Raw genomic sequence first — 19,061 nt, forward strand, 5'->3', positions numbered from 1 at the left:
CGGCCGATTTCACTCGACTCGACTTTTAAGACAGTCGGGTTTCACAAAACCCGACTCGACCCAAAAAAACTAAAGGTCGCTCAACCCTAGTTTCTTCCTCTTAAATACTGGCTCTTTGGTACGCCCTTCTTCAGGGGGACAGGATGATAGTTGTCCCACCAAAGAAGGGCATTTGTAGCTGTCGGTTTTCTAAACATCCTGGTGGTAAGTTGACCCTGATAGTTCTTAATTATTTCTGCATCCAAAAACGCCAGTCTCCACTGGTTATGATCTGATGCAAGTCTTAAAATTATGATGTCGACGTTGAGATCCTTAGTAAGGGCTCATGCTCATCTGCGAGGAAAATGGAAGAGTGCGGTTAAATACAGAAAATCAGATTGCACTCTGACCAATGTTAATCTATGAGTCCCTGCTCATCTGTGATTTTGTTCACAGCCGAGATCGGACTGAAAGGGGGGGGGGGGGGAAGAGAGAAAAAAAGAAAAAAGCAAGTGGCGTCCAATTTTATTTTATTTTTATTACTATTTTATTTTTATTTTTTATTTTTTTTAAAACACACTGACGTCCTTTGACAAGTCGCATTCAATAAAAAAAATCACAGCATTACCCGACAGAATAGAACAGATATATACACAAATATATCTATTCTGTGACTGATATTAAATATAAAGTTATTAGTGCCAGCAGAGGGAAAACAGACAGCTGGGGGCAGATATTTGAAGACTGGGACAAGGGTAATACCAAATGGAACTTTCCAGGCTATTAATACAAGTTCACAACTGTATACTTGGCTTTACCTAATTATTAAAATAGGGGACCCCTATCCCCTCCCCCCCAAAAAAAAAAACCAAACAAACAAAAAAAAAACAAAACATAGGGTTCCTCTATATTAACCCCTTTCCAAACTTAGACGTATAGGTACGTCTAAGGTTGCATCCCCCAGTTTGCTGCGGATTCCGGCAATGAGCCCGCAACTTTTCCAGCACGTCAGCTGGTTTCATTAGCTGACATGTGCCCTTAACCGCCACAGGTGGAATCGTGATTCACCCTCGGCTATTAACATGTTAAATGCCACTGTCAATCTGACAGCAGCATTGAACATGCTCGCGCCCGAAGCGTGTCACTAATCCCGCCCATCACATGACCGTGTATATAAGTGAGTAAAATAAGTGACTTATCACTGTCATGGCCAATTAACCATTTAGATACTAGAATTATACTTTGTGCTCTACTTGTATTGGACCAATAAAAACCTGTTGTAATAATCCAAAAATGTATCTGGCAAACAAACCTTATTAGTGTAATACTAAACATGAGATTCTGGATCATTGGAAATAATGATTTACTTCTATGTCTGCTGATCCTGCATTGTAATAATCTAATTCAACTGAAAATCAGAAAAGGTTCTGTTCAGTGCTCTAGCAGCCTGCTGGTACCACAGACACATATCACAATCATACAGAATAGTGGCAATGCTCCCTACCAGTTTAGGGGCATACATGTGCTGAATGTATTTAACCCAGGCCCGACCTTGGACGTACCTAGTACAGCCTGGTTGGGAAGGACTTCCCCCACTGGGTAAATCTTGGCGATTTTGCCCACACAAGGGCTCTGCACGCGATCGCCCCGTGTTCAGCTGATAGTGCCTGGTGTCAGCTATAATTTAAACCCCTAAATGCTTATCGATCGCAGCATTTAGAAATCAGTCAGAGGGCTCCCTCTGGCCTCAGGTTGGCGCCCCCACAAAATCATTGTGGGGGCCTGATCGTTGTCATGGTAACCTGATATCATGATGACATCCGGGTCACCAGGCTATGGCAATGCCCTTAGACCCTGCACAGAGAATGGTCTAAGGGGGTTGTGTCAGAGCAAAACTGACAGTGATCAGGCACATGAAAGTGAAAGGCCCATAAAAGTGTTAAAAAAAATAAAAAATAAAATTTACAATAAAATTTGGTATTGCAGTGCCCAGAACAACCTGCTGCATAAAACTGTCACATAGTGACTTCACTCACATGAATTAAAGCCAGGCGTTGGCACAGTGCTGCTGTTTTATGCCCTGCTCTCAGCACCCACATCAAAGCAGGAGGATGTGATTAGGAGCAGAGAGGAGGGACAGACGCCACCCATTGGACCGGACCACCCTAATTTACAAACAGCGCAGGAACATATCATATGGTATTTTTTTTTTTTTTTTTAAATATACATGGCAGGGGGAAGGAGTTGGGAGCGGAGAAGACACATTTGTGGGATGCAGAACAGGAGCAGTTAAAGGTGGTGCCCTTTGTTCATAGGCTAAAAAGCTGGTGACAGGTTCCTTTTTATTAAAAAAAAAAAAAAAAGGACGACGACCAAGATAAGATGGCGCACAGTAAAATAAATTAAACATAAATTTAATATACAGAGGAAGAGTCACTTTCCAGCACTGTTGATCAAGTGGCGCGGTGACCTCCAAATTGGGCAGACACTGCTTATAGAGCAAGTATGGACCTTTGTTGCGGCCAGTGCTAGATCTGCAGGGGCACTCCGAAGCTAGTATGCATCAGATTATTATTTTTTTTATTATGTTTGGTATGAAGACATGGATTAATTATTGTTGGATAACCCCTTTAATCACATGGTCTACTAGGTGGCCAACCGTATCCTTCCACAATGCTGTATGGCCTCTGTCAGTATATCTTATTATATGATACTAGACTGTGGCCCGATTCTAATGCATCGGGTATTCTAGAATATGCATGTCCCCGTAGTATATGGACAATGATGATTCCAGAATTCGCGGCAGACTGTGCCCGTCGCTGATTGGTCGAGGCAACCTTTATGACATCATCGTCGCCATGCTGTGCCCGTCGCTGATTGGTCGAGGCAACCTTTATGACATCATCGTCGCCATGCTGTGCCCGTCGCTGATTGGTCGAGGCCGAATCAGAGACGCGGGATTTCCAGGACAGACAGACAGAAAAACCCTTAGACAATTATATCTATCTATCTATCTATCTATCTAGATTACTTATTGAGTAAGCTGAATGGATTAATGGCTGTATTTGCAGGTTTATGCATAAATCTAGAATCCTAGACAGATATTGAATTGAATGATGCCATAAGTGATTGAGAAGCACCAAATTGGTGACAGATGTAATACAAGACATCGAAAAGTCAAACTCAAAATGTTTTTCCAACAAAAGCTCATTAATTTATTCATGAATAATTAATGCACGGTATCACTACTCACACAACACTAGTACTTTTAGTATAAAAAAAATAAAGTTGTGGGATGAGATATTTAAAGGAAAACCACAATAAGTGCTTGCCAGATGGATACACAATGGAGACCATGGATTTGGGACTTGGTTCAAGTGCATCGCACAGATTCAGGCACCTGCTTCCCTAAAGCATTAGAAAGGCATCTATATACAAAGAAAGGCAAAGATTAAACAAGAACATCCTAATATACACATACTCCTGCAAAGAAAAAAAAAAAAAAGTTTCCTATAGCACCCTTCAAATCGGTATCCATATATTCCTCTAGTCTCCTTCACTGAAGGTAGAACCTCAAGTTACCTAAACACTAGACATCCCTCCTAGGGATTAGAGATAAATGCACTACCACCATGCCTACGCAGCAGAGGGAACACTACCTAAATCACCCCTATGTAGCTTCTCCAGAACATACATCCTCATACGTCGAGAGTCTCGCACCCAAAAACTGGTTGGGGGCTTGGAATTATTTAAAGAGGTCCCATTGTTTGCCATAAATACATCATTTTCTTACATGGTGTAAACGCCACTGTTCTCCTGAATTTGGTGATGCTTCTCTAGTGCCTCTCTGAGAAATGGCCCTCCTGTATAGAAATCTATCTTTGTTAACCAAGTAGACATGTTCTTCAGAAAGACCCCCAATGGAGTAGATTTGAGTAGACTTAGACTATATTTCCATACAGATCTCAGGAACGCTGCAGAGGCACAGTAACAAAATGACAGATTCAAGTGTACAGCAGCATTTACACCAATTATATATTTACGGCAAGTGGTAGGTCCTCTAAGGATGTCTGGCCTGAACACTCAGAGGATGGACGGTCTCTCCTGCAGTCGGAGACAGACCAGGGATCGGAATTTCACAAGATGATGCTGCGCAGTATAATGAATCATATCTGTACAAGGACAATGAATGTGCTGCACAATATAACAGTTGCATGACATACATCAAGTTGGTTTACAGAAAGTCTTTATAAAGGCATATGCTGCATTGTTAATCCTGTGCTGTGTGATCTCACCAGCTCCCTCAACTGAGGAGGAGTCTGCCCATGAGGAATCGTTTAAGTCACAGACACTCATGTCGCTGGACCAATGCAGTTACACCCGTGTCCATTCGTATTGCAACAGATTTAGAGAGCGAAACATCCAAATATATAGATGCAGTATGCTGTCTTATGGGACTGGTATCGATGACCTTGGTGTCCTAGTCACGACAAGTCCCAATATTGTGGATCACATCACCATGGTCTCCACATGGAAGGGGTTGGAGGTTGGATCTCTGGGGTCCGATCATTGTCCTGCACAGTTTCTGTTCCACTTTTCCCAGTCTCGGCTTCATCCACGTCAGAGCAGCTGTCATCAGAGGACGATCCTAACAAGCTAAGAGCACATGACGGATCAGAAGTCGGGGAATCCAGGAGCACATCCAGAACAAGATCCTGAAGGCTTCCCTCATTCAAAGGCATAGACTCCAGTAAATGGTTGAGCAAGTCAGCAGCCAAGCCAGAATCAATGCCTGGACAGCTGGACACAAAGGTGTGCACTTCATGCATGCACTGGATGTAGCCTGCTGCGAATCGTTCACTAGCCTCGCGCTGTAACCGGTCCGATTCTGGAAAACAAAATTAACACTGGGATGATGCAAACACATTGGGCAAAGGGACCTCAACACTTCATACAGCAAAAACACTGTTAGCTGTGGCTGTATAATTACCCACCAGCTGATCTCGACTGAAGAATTCGCTGGACGCGCTTCACGGTGAGCTCAAGAACTTCTGCATTCTCCATCTTGGATTGAAACTAAATAAGACAAGATACAAAATTAAGGCATCAGTAAAACCCACGAGAGCCTCTCCAACTCAAGAGCACAAGGACTGTAGACACAGCAATTTCTTTGCAGCGACATTTTTTGTTGACTTGTACTTTGTGTAATTCTAATTTTCTTATTTTAACGCAACATCTGTTCAGTCAGTTCACCTCATTGTCAGCGAGGATGCCGCGAAGCTCCTGCAGACTTTCATTAATCCTGGCTCGCCTTCTTTTCTCCACAAGAGGTTTCCGTGTCTGCAAGTAAAATAGAAAATAGTGGTGAAAATAAAGCCAGGATCGTGAAGTCAAGAAACACAGAAGAAACTACAATGATTAGTTTACCTCGAATACAAAAAAAAAATAAAAATAAGGAACTTAATGTAATAACTTTTAGCAATGCAGTACAATTGTCCTAAATAATCATAGCAGAGTCAATGAGTAATCCTGAGCAATAAGTCTTCCCTACAACTCCACATGCAAGAATATTTTGGGTTCCTCTTACATTTTTGTGGGGCATATTAAATACTGTATATGGAGCCAGATTTTTCAAAACAGTCTTAATTTTTGTTTTTTTTTTTACATTGCAACTTAGACTACACAGTCATAAAAATGAGCCAAATTCAACCAAGTGGTTTGTATTTGATAAATCGATCATGTCTCCTTTTCAGGAGAAAAAAAAAAATAAAAAAAAAAATTACTGTTTGGAAATATGTTGTCAGAAGTTTATAGACTAAATGAACAATTTACATTTTACTCAAAAATATACCTATAAAGAGAAGAATCAGACGAAGTGAACATTCTTAAGTTTTGCCAGAGCTGTAGGTTTACACCACCTATTAGTTGACTTACTTTTATTCCAGAAATGTGCACCAAAATCTAGGTGCATGGTATTATACATTAGATCACTTCCCTTTCCTCAGACAAGCCACACCCATTTCCAGCAAGATCTAACCCCTTTGTCACACAAGACATAAAAAGGTGCCTAAAATGCATAATAAATGTGGTGCAAGTCATGAAAGTCTCTCACTGAGACACATATAGAACTACAAGCCACAAAACAATAACCAGCAATGTCATCTCATGATCAACAGAACAATAGGCAAGCAGCCAACAACTGTTGGCACAACAATTAGAAAATGGAAGAAACACAAAATGACAGTCAATCTTCCTCGGTCTGGGGCTCCATGCAAGATCTCGCCTCAAGGTGCAAGGATGATTGTGAGAAAGGCCAGGAATCAGCCCAAAACTACTGGCAGGGGGATCTTGTGACCTGAAGAGAGCTGGGCCCACAGCCTCAAACATTACCATTAGCAACACACTACGCTGTCATTGATCAAAATCCTGCAGGGCACAAGATCACCCTGCTCACTACTGGCCCTTTTGAAGTTTATCAATGACCATCTGGATGATCCAGAGGAAGCATGGGAGAAGATCATGTCGTCAGATGAGACCAAAATAGAACTATTTGTTATCAACTACACTTGCCGTGTTTGGAGGAAGAAGGATGACTACAACCCCAAGAACAACATCCCAAACATGAAGCTTGGGGGTGGGACACATCATTCTTTGAGGTGATGTTTTGCAAAGGGGACAGGATGACTGCACCGTATTGAAGGGAGGTTGGGTTATGCGTTGGCCAAGAACCCCCCTTCCCTCGGTAGGAGCATTGAAGATGGGTCTTCCAGCATGACAATGACCTGAAACACACAGCCAGGGAAACTATAGAGGGGCTCCGCGACAGCCCCAAAACCTAAAAGATCTGGAGAAGATCTGTATAGAGGAGGGGGCCAAAATCCCTGCCGCATAGTGTACAAACTTGGTTAAGAACTACAGCAAACGTCTGACCTCTGATTGCAAACAATGGTTTCTGTACCAAACATTAAGTTCTGTTTCACTATCAAACACTTATTTCATGGGGAAAAAAAAATAAATCTAATTACCGTATATATTAGAGTATAAGCCGGAGGTACCTAATTTTACCACCAAAAAAAACCCTGGGAAAACTTATGGACTAGAGTATAAGCCTGGTCTGCACAGGCCCCCTCATCCCCATCCTGGTCTGCATGGCCCCCCCATCAGAAAAACATTACAAAAAAATTAAATAAAAAAAGTAAACCATCCTTACTGTCCCTGCTCTCCCTCGCAGCGTCTTGCTCCGGTGAGAGCAACTGTGGGGCATGGAGGGCAGTGAATATTCATTCCCTTAAGTAGCGGGCACACGTGATCGCACGGCCACTGCAGGAAGCCAGCGGCTGCAACTACTGTGCCCACTATTAAAGAGAAATGAATATTAACTGCCAGCACAGTGAATATTCATCTCTTTAGCAGCTGGCACAGGCTTTAGCCGCAGAGGTTGGCTCCTGCCTCCTGTGACCCGCTGATGCCGCTCCCCCTCCGTCTTCTTGGAACCTCACTTGAGTATAAGCCGAGGAGGGCTTTTCCAGCACAAAAAAAAAAAAAAAAAAAAAAAGTGCTGAAAAACTCTGCTTATACTCGCGTATAAACGGTAAGTAAAAATCATACAATGTGATGTTCTGTTTTATTTTTAGATTCGGTCTCAATCGAAATTTACCTGTGATAAAAATTACAGACCTCCATTCTTTGTAGGTGGGAGAACTTGCAAAAATCGGCAAATGTATCAAATGTTTATTCTGTCTGTGGTGTTAATAAATTTACCCCTTTATAATCCATGGATCTCTTCACTTCTGTGCGTTTTTTTTTTTTTTTTTTTACTGAACTATGTAAAAAATAAATAAATAAAAATCACAGGAGACACATCTAATTTTCATCTGAGTCATGAATAGAAATTGCCATACAAGACTATGGTCTGTGAAAATCATGGGCGGCATTAGTGCACAGTTCAATATAAAAGAAGAACTGCCATGTACTTTTATTGTTAAATCTTTGTATATGTACTGTTAATATAGTGCGAGTTATGTTTATATACTCACCTACTGCTCTCTCTGGTATTCAGCTCCATTCTGCGGTGTTCTATGTGACCCTGTAAAGGTGGCTTATAGAGTGAGACCCCATAGGTTCTCAATGCACTCACACGCAGAGTACAGAGTGAGCTGGCTAGTCGCAATTGCAGTGATGTCATTCGGGTGAGAAGAAGAATGGCGCCGACACCGGAGAGAGAAGCAGTAGGTCAGTATAGTAATACACAAAATAGATGGGAGGGCTTCTTTAACATTGTAATGACAGGAGAAGCTTTGTCATCCATTTCTGATAAGTGAAAATCACTAATGGTGAAAGCCAACACTGACCAAACACTGCAGAAACTCAGGCCATTGTTCAGTGTTTTTGACCTGTGTACAATAAACGTCACTGGCATTTGAATGAGGTCTAATGGGAACAGGTCAGTACAAAATTAAAAAAAAAAAAAAAAAGAAAAGCCATTTATCTGCGGACGTAGTGGTAATCTGCAGGTAAATAGCGTAAGGCTACTTTCACACTAGCGTCGGTACGGGGCCGTCGGGGCTGCATCAGCCTAACGTACCGACGCATACTGTGCAAGCGCCGCACAACGGGGGCAGCGGATGCTGTTTTTCCACGCATCCGCTGCCCCATTGTGAGGTGCGGGGAGGTGGGGGTGGAGTTCCTGCCGCGCATGCGCGGTCGGAAATGGCGGACCATCGGCACAAAAAAAGTTACATGTAACTTTTTTGCTGCCGGTGGTCCACCACAACACGACGCAACCGTCGCACGATGGTTGTGACGTGTGGCAATACGTCGCTAATGTTAGTCTATGGGGAAAAAACGCATCCTGCAGACGACTTTGCAAAATGCGTTTTTTCACCAAAACGACGCATTGCGATGTATGCAAAAAAATGCTAGTGTGAAAGTAGCCTTAGCCATATTTGGCAGCTACAGGGAAAAAAAGCAAGTTATTACATTCTCCCTGCAGCCGCTTGCTTCCTGTGCTGCCCTGATGACTAGAAGGCGAGTGCACAGTTATCAGCTCCCCAGCACCTTGACTGGCAGCCTGCTCATCAGCATGTGTGCCCGCAGTGGGTTTGTGCAGGAAAAAAAAAAAAGTTTTCCTACAGTTAAAAAAGCACTGCTGGGACTTCCAAACATGGTAGACACCGATTGTAAAGTTGGCGGAGACCACCAAAGCAGCCTGCAACGCATCCGTGGAGGAGAATTTGTAGGCGGGTATGCATCCTATTCTTTACGGTATATTCATGGCTAAGAAAAAAAAAAAAAAAAGTGTGTATATATACACACATGTGTGTATATATATATATATATATATATATATATATATATATATATATATATATATATATATATATATATATATATATATATATATATATATATATACACACACACATATACATACACACATCTCATTGTTGCATTTGCAACTCATTAAGGGTTTAGTTATCCCTACTGTTCTTAATTTCTGAATTACTCTTTCAATTTGGCCTTTTCAATGTCCATTTTATATGGGCAAGCCTGTTTTTTTTTTTTTTTTTTTTAGATAGCCATCATTGTGGGCAGGGTTTGGAGTTTCCAGATGTTTTGGTGGATTCAACAATTACAACTTTCTAAAGAGGCAACATTTTTTGAGTAAACGCACCCAAGTCCCCATATGGAGTGATCTTATGCATGTCTGAAATTTGTGGAGCGAATTTTGCAGCATTTGAATGGAAGTGTATCAAAAATATAAAAAGCATTTTTGTTTATTGTGCAAAACTCATGAATCATGGTGCCATTTTGAAGAATTTGGTGCACAAAAAGTCAAAAAGAATAGAAAAGTGGGGGAAAAAAAAAAAAAAAAAAAAAAAAGGGAAGTTAATGAATTGAGCCCTATATCTGCATGGAAATTGTGTTTTTTGCTAGCTCATCTTGAAGCAACATGATATAGGGTCAGAGATCCGGATTTCAGTGTAGCGTCACTTAGGTTATGTTCACACAATCACGCTTGTCCAAACTCCAAGGAGGCAATACTAAAAGCAGCAAAGTGACCACAAAAAAAAAAAAAAAACAACAACAAACCCCTGTTGTAGAGAGGTAAAAACCTGACAATATAAAATATCTGACTCTGCGCTAGATGGATATATACAGCATTTGGCACATAAAAGGAAAACGTGTATACATGGGTAAGGACACCAAGGCAGGAGACAGCTGAAAACAAAAATACTACGAAAAAGTGGAGAAAAATAAAAATACAGTTGTTCGCTGACCTACAGTGTATCTAGAACAGTTAGTCCCAACTTAATGCAATACATATGTATGCACCAAAAGCCCACCATAGGCGATGCAATGGATAAGAGAACTACAAACCAGAAGACTATATAGAAGACTGCGTGAAGGAAAAAAAAAAAAAAAACAGCCTGTTTGGTACATATAGACTAGATAGCTTCTGATATAGACAAAACCAGGCATATATTGGTGCATACTGGTTTTTGTGTGATTGTTATGTCCACACGTCTTTCAGGTGGATCAGAAACCAGTGATGAACAAGAACTAGAATAGACAAACTTCTTTGTGGAGACGACTTGCTGACCATTTGTTTAGGCCTTTGACCGTCTGTTAACCACTTACTCCAGCTTTTTTTTTTAAATGCCAAGCAGCTAAAAGACCATTCTTCTGGAGCGCTATCTTCAGATGACGCTCTGTACTTTACAAGTCAATGGGAAAGCTCAGAAGACGCCCAAAGAACTTTGAGTGTTCTGGCATCGTACTTGCTTCAGAAAAACGCTAACTGTTTTGTAATAATTCAACAGAATAAAAAAATGAAGTTCTCAAAGGCAATTAGGAAGTCCCCCCCCAAACAAAAAAAAAAAAAAAAGTTCTCGGTAAAACATGACATACCATAAAGGAGTCAAAAATCAACAGCTGGAAAAAAAAAAACAAAAACGCAAGTGATCCAGTAAGTGCAGAAAGAATGCGCCGCTGTGCATACGCATTGTGTGAACTTCGGCCATGTTCCCAAATGTGGAAATGTTGCATTTTGTCTACAAGTGTCTGCACCAAAATAAGCAATAGCAATCTGCTCGAATTATTAATGCATTTCTTTGTGTGGATTTGATGCATCTTTATTTTTTTAATACATTTTGTACATGTTTTGTTCAGGCTCCCAAAGAATATTATGAGGAAAAAAATATGCATGGGTCGACGTCATCTTCAGGGCTCATTCCAATGACCCCGTTTTCAGTCCAAGTGCTGTCCATGAAAAAAAAAAAAAAAAAAGTAATTTAATGGGGCAGTGCAGATGAGCGTTTGTTGTCTATGGGTGTAGGAAAAAAATAAATTCCAAATCGGATGCCATATGGAGCCACAGTATAGCATACAATGTTTAGAGATACATTATAATTCTGGAACATAGGAAACGGAATGGCCCTGTAAAAGATTACGTAATAGAAGCCGTAGAAAAAAAAAAAAAGCACTAACAAGTGAGAAAAAAAAAAAAAAAAGAAAGTCCCACTTTTCTGGATGAAATTTAATGATTTTTCTACCCGGCTCGTGTGAACGTTTCACACACACAGTGGGAATGAGTTTTCACAAAATCACATCCACTTGGCTTGAGCTGTAAGGCCATGTACACATGTTGCATTTTTTTTTTTTTTTTTTGCTGTGTTTTACAGTACCAGCAGAGTCTAGGAGCTTTCAGAAATCTCACACACTTTTTTCCTTACTGATTCTAAAACTGTCGCGTTTTTGCACACTGCAGCATGTCACTTCTTTCAGTGCATTTGCAGTGGGGGGTTTTTTCACCCATGGATAAATACAAAAATGCAGGAAAAAAAAAAAAAAAAAAAAAAAAGACACTGCTAGAAATCGGCACCAGATCTGCATCCAATAAAAAGGGGAAAACGCAGCAAAAAGGCGACAGTCAGAGAAAATTGTTAATATACTTGGTGTGGACACCTGCAGAAAACACACGGCCTCAGGTCCCTTTCACACACCAGTCTTTTGCCATCAGTCACAATCCGTCGAAGTTTGAAAAAAAAGAAAAAAAAAAGAAAAAGATCTGGCGACTGATGCCTCCGGATCTGGTTTTTTCTCATAGACTTGCATTAGTGATGTATTGGGACGGATGGCCTCACGTTTCGTCCGTTGTTCGCTGGATCAGTCGAAAATTATTTTTACGGCGGCGGGAGACAACGGACAAAGTAACATTTTTTGTGTCTGTCAAAAAACACGAATAGTGACGGATCCGTCGCTTGCTAAAATGGAAGCTTATAGCGCAGGATCCGACAAGTGAAGGAATCCGGAAACGGATTACGATTTTTTAAATTGAGCATGATTTATTAAGGATCCAATTAGCCAGATCAGCTAGTCTCACAATCTGCGATGGATCAGTTTTTTTTTTTTTTATCAAAATTTGACAGATTGCGACTGATGGAAGGGGCCTTAATGTACATGGAGTCTCCAATTTGGATGAATGGGACAAATTCAGAAATTTGGAAAAATAATCTACTGCATGCGAACAGAGATGGAGAAAATTGATCCACAGGACTCTGATCCATCAGACAGGTCAGTACCCTGTAAGTGATAGACGGGAGGGGAGGCTGGAGAATCCGCTTACCTTCCGGCCTGACATCATTGCAGGATGACACACCAGACATCGCTCCAGCCCGGATAATGGAGGAGCTGGAGGTTAGGAGCCATAGCGGTCACAGATCCAGGACCGGGCCGATGGATGGATCGATTCTCCCCATGTCTAGATGTGAATGTATCACAACACTGCCTGCATCCTACACAATCATGCACAGAAAGACAAGACCCCTCCACAATACACAAAAAAAAAAAAAAAAAAAAAACAACCACAATCCCACCGGGCCTGGTCACAGGTACACCAAACACCAAGAGCACGCTCCATATAGTGTATGACAGCACAGAACGCCAACATGTCTGCACACCGGGCGCAAGGCGAGACGTCAGCCATAGACTGCGGGACATCACAGCCACCGTATACACACAAGCAAGGCCCGGATATGTCAGAGAGGCAGGAAAATTATATATATATATATATATATATATATATATATATATATATATATATATATATATATATATATATATATATATATATATTTATTTATTTTTAATTAAAATATATGCATGCACATACGTGTGCATGCGTGTGTGTTACACACACACACACACACGTATCTTCATAATCACACAAAATGTATTTATAAGTACATAATCACAATTTATGTGTGTATGTGCAAAATATATATATACATATACATATACATACACACACACACACACACACACTATGCCCACGGGTCAGTGCATACGATGACCCGAGCCCAGTAGTAGCAGCAGTGCCTCAGCCTCACCCCCGCAGGAGCCTGCCCACCCCGAGGCCTAGCAGCAGTGTACACTCGGCTCCGGCCGCTCACCTGCCTGCTGTCCCCCCGGTCCATGCTGCTGCGCACAGCTATGAGGCGCCCTCTGCTCCGGGCCGAGCGCTCACACCTGCCTCTCCCCCGGATCCATGTGACTACACACAACGCTCTATGGTTCTCTTTGTGACGTCACAATGCGGCTGCTCGCCCTCGCCATATACCCTGCCTTATTTGCATGTGAATGAGAGGCCGCCGCTGACGTCACGTGGTACACGGCCCAATCACCGGCCGCGCTATTGTCCCAAGCGGCAGCTGCTGTGTAGCGCAAGGAGAATGTCGTGCAGACGGGGCGGCAATATTTGGCTTGGTATCGCCGCCCGCAGGGATTAGTTCGGTGCTCAGAGTGAGGGCTCGTGTGACAGGACGGGGCAGGCTCGGATCACAGCTCCTTTATAAGCTGTTTGTTTCTGGCAGAATTATTTTGAGGCGTACAATAAATGACGTCGCCTTTTTCACAGTTTTTTTTATTAGTATTAAAACACTAAGTTTTGTGCAATTTTTACACAGTTTGTTGCTTTTCATTTTGTTTCCTTTTTTGGGTCAGTGATTTTTTTTAATTTTTTTGTGTTTATAAAATAAGCAAAATAAAGTTGCGTATGTGGGTTTTCTATCTTTAAAAAAAAATCCTTAATAACCCCGGCTTTGTTACAAAGGAAAAAAAACTGTAAGTCTCCGTTCACACAGTGCGTTTTTGATGCTGCATATTTCTGCTGTGATATAAACGCAGCGTCTAAGGCTACTTTCACACTAGCGTCGTGCACTGCGTCGCTATGCGTCGTTTTGTAGAAAAAACGCATCTTGCAAAAGTGCTTACAGGATGCGTTTTTTCTCCATAGACTTGCATTAGCGACGCATTGACACACGTCGGACCGTCGCCACCAAAAAGCGTTGCATGTAACGTTTTTTGGTGCGTCGAGACAGTCTTTTCCGACCGCGCATGCGCGGCCGGAACTCCGCCCCCGCCTCCCCGCACATCACAATGGGGCAGAGGATGCGTTGAAAAACAGCATCCGCTGCCCCCGTTGTGCGGCGCTTTCACTGCTTGTGTCGGTGCGTCGCAACTACGCAATTCGTTGTGCGTCGTACGACGCTAGTGTGAAAGTAGCCTTACCATTCCAGCACAGTGGATGGGATTTCTAGAGATCTGCTGCCCACCAGCTTAACCTGACCCGCGCTTCACACCTGCAGCGCATCCATGACTCTGGCGGGTACGCTCACCGAGTTATGTGCTGATTTTCTCCACAGACTTGTATTAGACGCAGCAAATCTGCAGGTAAAAAATGCACATGTGTTTTTAGTATCCATATGCAGCGAGAAAGCAGTAAAAACATATGTAACCCTCATATGACTGTATCAATAAAGTTTTCCCAAAGCTAAATAGACAAAAACCGCAGCTTCAAAAAACTTAATTAAAGCACAATAAAGAAAGTAACCGAATTTACCTAAGGCCATGTTCACACGTTGCGGATTTTACCGCGGATCCGCAGTGTTTTTGACAATTCTTTGTGCGGATCTGCAGCGTTTCTGCACTCATTGACTTGCATTGAGTCAGGCACATCCGCAGCAAAACCGCAGATGTAAAAAAAAAAAAATCTGCGGTTTAGCTGCAGATGAAACGCTGCAGATCGGGAGGAGGGAAGTGTGTGGGCGGAGTGTGGATGGTGACTGTGTGGCATGTATGTGTGTGTGTGAGTCTGCGAGCTGTCAGTGGGTCTGCGTGGGTCTGCCGGTGAGTCTGTGGGGCTGTCGGGGTCTGTGCGGGCTGTCGGGGGTCTGTGCGGGGCTGCCAGGGGTCTGTGCGGGGGTTTGTGCGAGGCTGTCGGGGGTCTGTGCGGGTCTGCCGGGGGTCTGTGCGGGTCTGCCGGGGCTGTCGGGGGTCTGTGTGAAATCCACTCCCAATCACCAAGTTCAATGACTCCCATCCGTCCCTGCATTTCCCTTGGCTCACTCTCCACATTCGATCCCATCACAGGAGAAGAAGTCTCCAGGCTCCTCTCCTCTTCTCGTCCGACTACATGCACCACCGACCTCATTCCCTCACATCTCCTCCAGTCTCTCTCCCCAGTCGTCACAGCTCACCTAACTACAATCTTTAATCTCTCCCTCTCCTCTTGCATTTTCCCCTCCTCCTTCAAACACTCTATCATTACTCCATTACTAAAGAAACCTGCTCTCGACCCATTCTGCACAAACAACTACAGACCGGTCTCCAATCTCCCCTTCATCTCTAAACTCTTGGAGCGCCTGATATACTCCCACCTTACCCGTTACCTCTCCACTCACTCCCTCCTAGACCCTTCACAGTCCAGTTTCCGCCCCCTACATTCGACAGAAACTGCACTCATCAAAGTGACCAATGACCTTCTGACAGCAAAATGTAACGGTGACCACTCTCTGCTCATTCTTCTCAACCTTTCTGCAGCTTTCGACACTGTTGACCACCGTCTCCTACTCTCTAGGCTCCAGTCACTAGGCATTAAGGACACTGCTCTCTCCTGGTTCTCCTACCTTTCTGACTGCTCCTTCAGTGTTCTGTTCTCTGGCTCCACTTCATCTCCTCTTCCTATCACTGTCGGAGTACCCCAGGTCTCAGTCCTTGGCCCCCTTCTCTTCTCCCTCTATACAGCCCCAATTGGACAGACCATCAGCAGATTTGGCTTTCAGTACCATCTTTATGCTGATGGCAAACAACTATACACGTCATCCCCTGACCTTACCCCCGCTGTACTACAGAACGCCACTGACTGTCTGCAGTCTCCAACATCATCTCTATCTGAAACTCAACCTCTCCAAAACTGAACTTCTTCTGCTCCCGCCATCTACTAACCTCCCTAAATCTGACATTTCCCTCTCCGTGGGTGGCACCATAATAACACCACGGCAGCAGGCGCGCTGTCTGGGTGTTATGAAAAAAAAATCACAGAGAAAAAAGCAGAGATGGTTACCTGCTGAATAGTGTTGAGCGATACCGTCCGATACTTGAAAGTATCAGGAATCGGAAAGTATCGGCCGATACCGGCAAAGTATCGGATCTAATCCGATACCGATACCCGATACCAATACAAGTCAATGGGACTCAAGTATCGGACGGTATCCCTGATGGTTCCCAGGGTCTGAAGGAGAGGAAACTCTCCTTCAGGCCCTGGGATCCATATTAATGTGTAAAATAAAGAATTAAAATAAAAAATATTGCTATACTCACCTCTCCGACGCAGCCTGGACCTTACCGAGGAAACCGGCAGCCTTGTTTGCTTAAAATGCGCGCGTTTACTGCCTTCCGTGACGTCATGGCTTCTGATTGGTCGCGTGCCGCCCATGTGACCGCGACGCGACCAATCACAACAAGCCGTGACGTAATTTTCAGGTCCTGAATGCCTAGAATTAGGCATTCAGGACCTGAAAATTACGTCACGGCTTGTGATTGGTTGCGTCGCGGTCACATGGGCGGCACGCGACCAATCACAAGCCGTGACGTAATTTTCATGTCCTGAATGCCTAGAATTAGGCATTCAGGACCTGAAAATTACGTCACGGCTTGTTGTGATTGGTCGCGTCGCGGTCACATGGGCGGCACGCGACCAATCAGAAGCCGTGACGTCACGGAAGGCAGTAAACGCGCGCAATTTTAAGCAAACAAGGCTGCCGGTTTCCTCGGTAAGGTGTAGGCTGCGTCGGAGAGGTGAGTATAGCAATACTTTTTATTTTAATTCTTTATTTTACACATTATATCGATCCCGATACCGATTCCCGATACAACAAAAGTATCGGATCTCGGTATCGGAATTCCGATACCGCTAAGTATCGGACGATACCCGATACTTGCGGTATCGGAATGCTCAACACTACTGCTGAAGCCTCCAAACAAATGCACCAGCAGGGCGCATCGGACCCGATTAATGATGGCAAAAACACAGGTGCAAAAAATACCGATGAAACAACCACTTTCAATCCAGTGTTGGCTGTTTGGCATTAATGCACAAAAAGATAAGCGATAATAGTCTGTATGTGGCATTGTTCACACAAGCAATGCAAAGCATCTGGTCTACAGCCTATTACTAACGCACATACAGGCGGGCAAAAATGTAAGGACCCTTGATGCGGTTGCCAGCTTACGTATTGAGGCCCCAATATAAACTAATACCTTACATACATTGATATGTAAACTGTAGGCCTCTATTCACACACCATGCATTTTGTAGCACTGGGCAGCCCGCCTGTATGTGCGTTAGTAATAGGCTGTAAACCAGATGCTCTGCATTGCTTGTGTGAACAATTCCACATACAGACTATTATCGCTTATCCTTTTGTGCACTAATGCCAAACAGCCAACACTGGATTGAAAGTGAAAACACACCCACAGAGATGACATGGATCCCACATAAACCATGTGTGGATTTAACTCTACCCATGTAACTATAAGGACAGTGAAGTATACTCCGGATAATCAAGACAACAAAAAATTGGAGTTCCATACAATATTGTAAAATATCAATCTCTTTTGTTACAAAAAATGTTAAAAACCGTAATTAAATAATACAAAAAGAAGCAAGGAGACCCTAGTACAAAAACATCCTGATCACAGGCACAAAGCTGTATGTTCATAATGTCACCATGGTATTTAATAAGAAGCACCACTACTGACACACAATGGTATGGTGTACGCCAGTATATAACTGGTTTGTATTAACATATAGTATGAACCACCATACAACAAAGTTTGATACTAGTTTCCATATAAACAAGTGTCATCCATGCAGGAAGGAAACAAAGACAATTGCAGTGCATATCAGGTGCAAAGTACCTTACCCATGGTGAAGTGATCAGTGCCTGGGACCGTGGATACCCCCTAAGGCCTGTCCCACACGTCCAGATAATTCTGGTACCGGAAAAATCGGTACCGGAATTATCCGTGTCCGTGTGCCCGTGCGTTTCTGTGGCACATCAGTGTGGCACACGTGCGGCACACGTGTGCCGCCCGTGTGCCGACTGGGTACCACACGCACCGTGCAGGAGACAGCACTAGAGATAAGCGCTGTCCCCCCCACGTGGTGCTGAAGCCGCCATTCATATCTTCTCTGCAGCAGCGTTTGCTGTAGAGAAGATATGAATAATCCTTTTTTTTTTTGTTTCTCGTGTTTAACATAAAGATCCCTGTCCCCACTCCCCTCCCACCCCCTGTGCGCCCGCCCGCTGTTATTAAAATACTCACCCGCCTCCCTCGCAGTGTCCTGTCCTGGCCGCACCTTCTACTGTATGAGCGGTCAAGTGGGGCCGCCGATTACAGTCATGAATATGTGGCTCCACCTCCCATAGGGGTGGAGCCGCATATTCATTTCTGTAATGGGCGGCCCCACGTGACCGCATACAGGAGAAGCTGCGGCCAGCACAGGACACTGCGAGGGAGGTGGGTGAGTATTTTAATAACAGCGGGCGGGAGCACAGGGGGTGGGGACATGGATCTTTATGTTAAACACGAGAAACAAAAAAAAAAAGGATTATTCATATCTTCTCTACAGCAAACGCTGCTGCAGAGAAGATATGAATGGCGGCTTCAGCACCATGTGGGGGGACAGCGCTTACTGTAGCGCTGTCTCCTGCATGGCACACAGACTGCACACGGAC

The 19,061-nt window shown here is 43.4% G+C and overlaps 1 protein-coding gene across 1 annotated transcript; it reads right to left on the reverse strand.

Moving 5' to 3' along the window:
• Positions 1–4,208: 4,208 nt before the first annotated feature.
• On the reverse strand, positions 4,209–13,804 carry LOC143808447 (transcription cofactor HES-6-like). The gene is made up of 4 exons (XM_077291125.1): positions 13,434–13,804; positions 5,233–5,319; positions 4,974–5,055; positions 4,209–4,867 (listed from the first exon to the last, which is right to left on the reverse strand). Exons 1-4 carry the CDS (start codon positions 13,455–13,457, stop codon positions 4,494–4,496), a joined length of 567 nt encoding a protein of 188 aa, XP_077147240.1. The 5' UTR covers positions 13,458–13,804; the 3' UTR covers positions 4,209–4,493.
• Positions 13,805–19,061: the final 5,257 nt, after the last annotated feature.

This window comes from Ranitomeya variabilis, chromosome 2 (assembly GCF_051348905.1).
Source record: "Ranitomeya variabilis isolate aRanVar5 chromosome 2, aRanVar5.hap1, whole genome shotgun sequence".
Lineage (NCBI taxonomy): Eukaryota > Metazoa > Chordata > Amphibia > Anura > Dendrobatidae > Ranitomeya > Ranitomeya variabilis.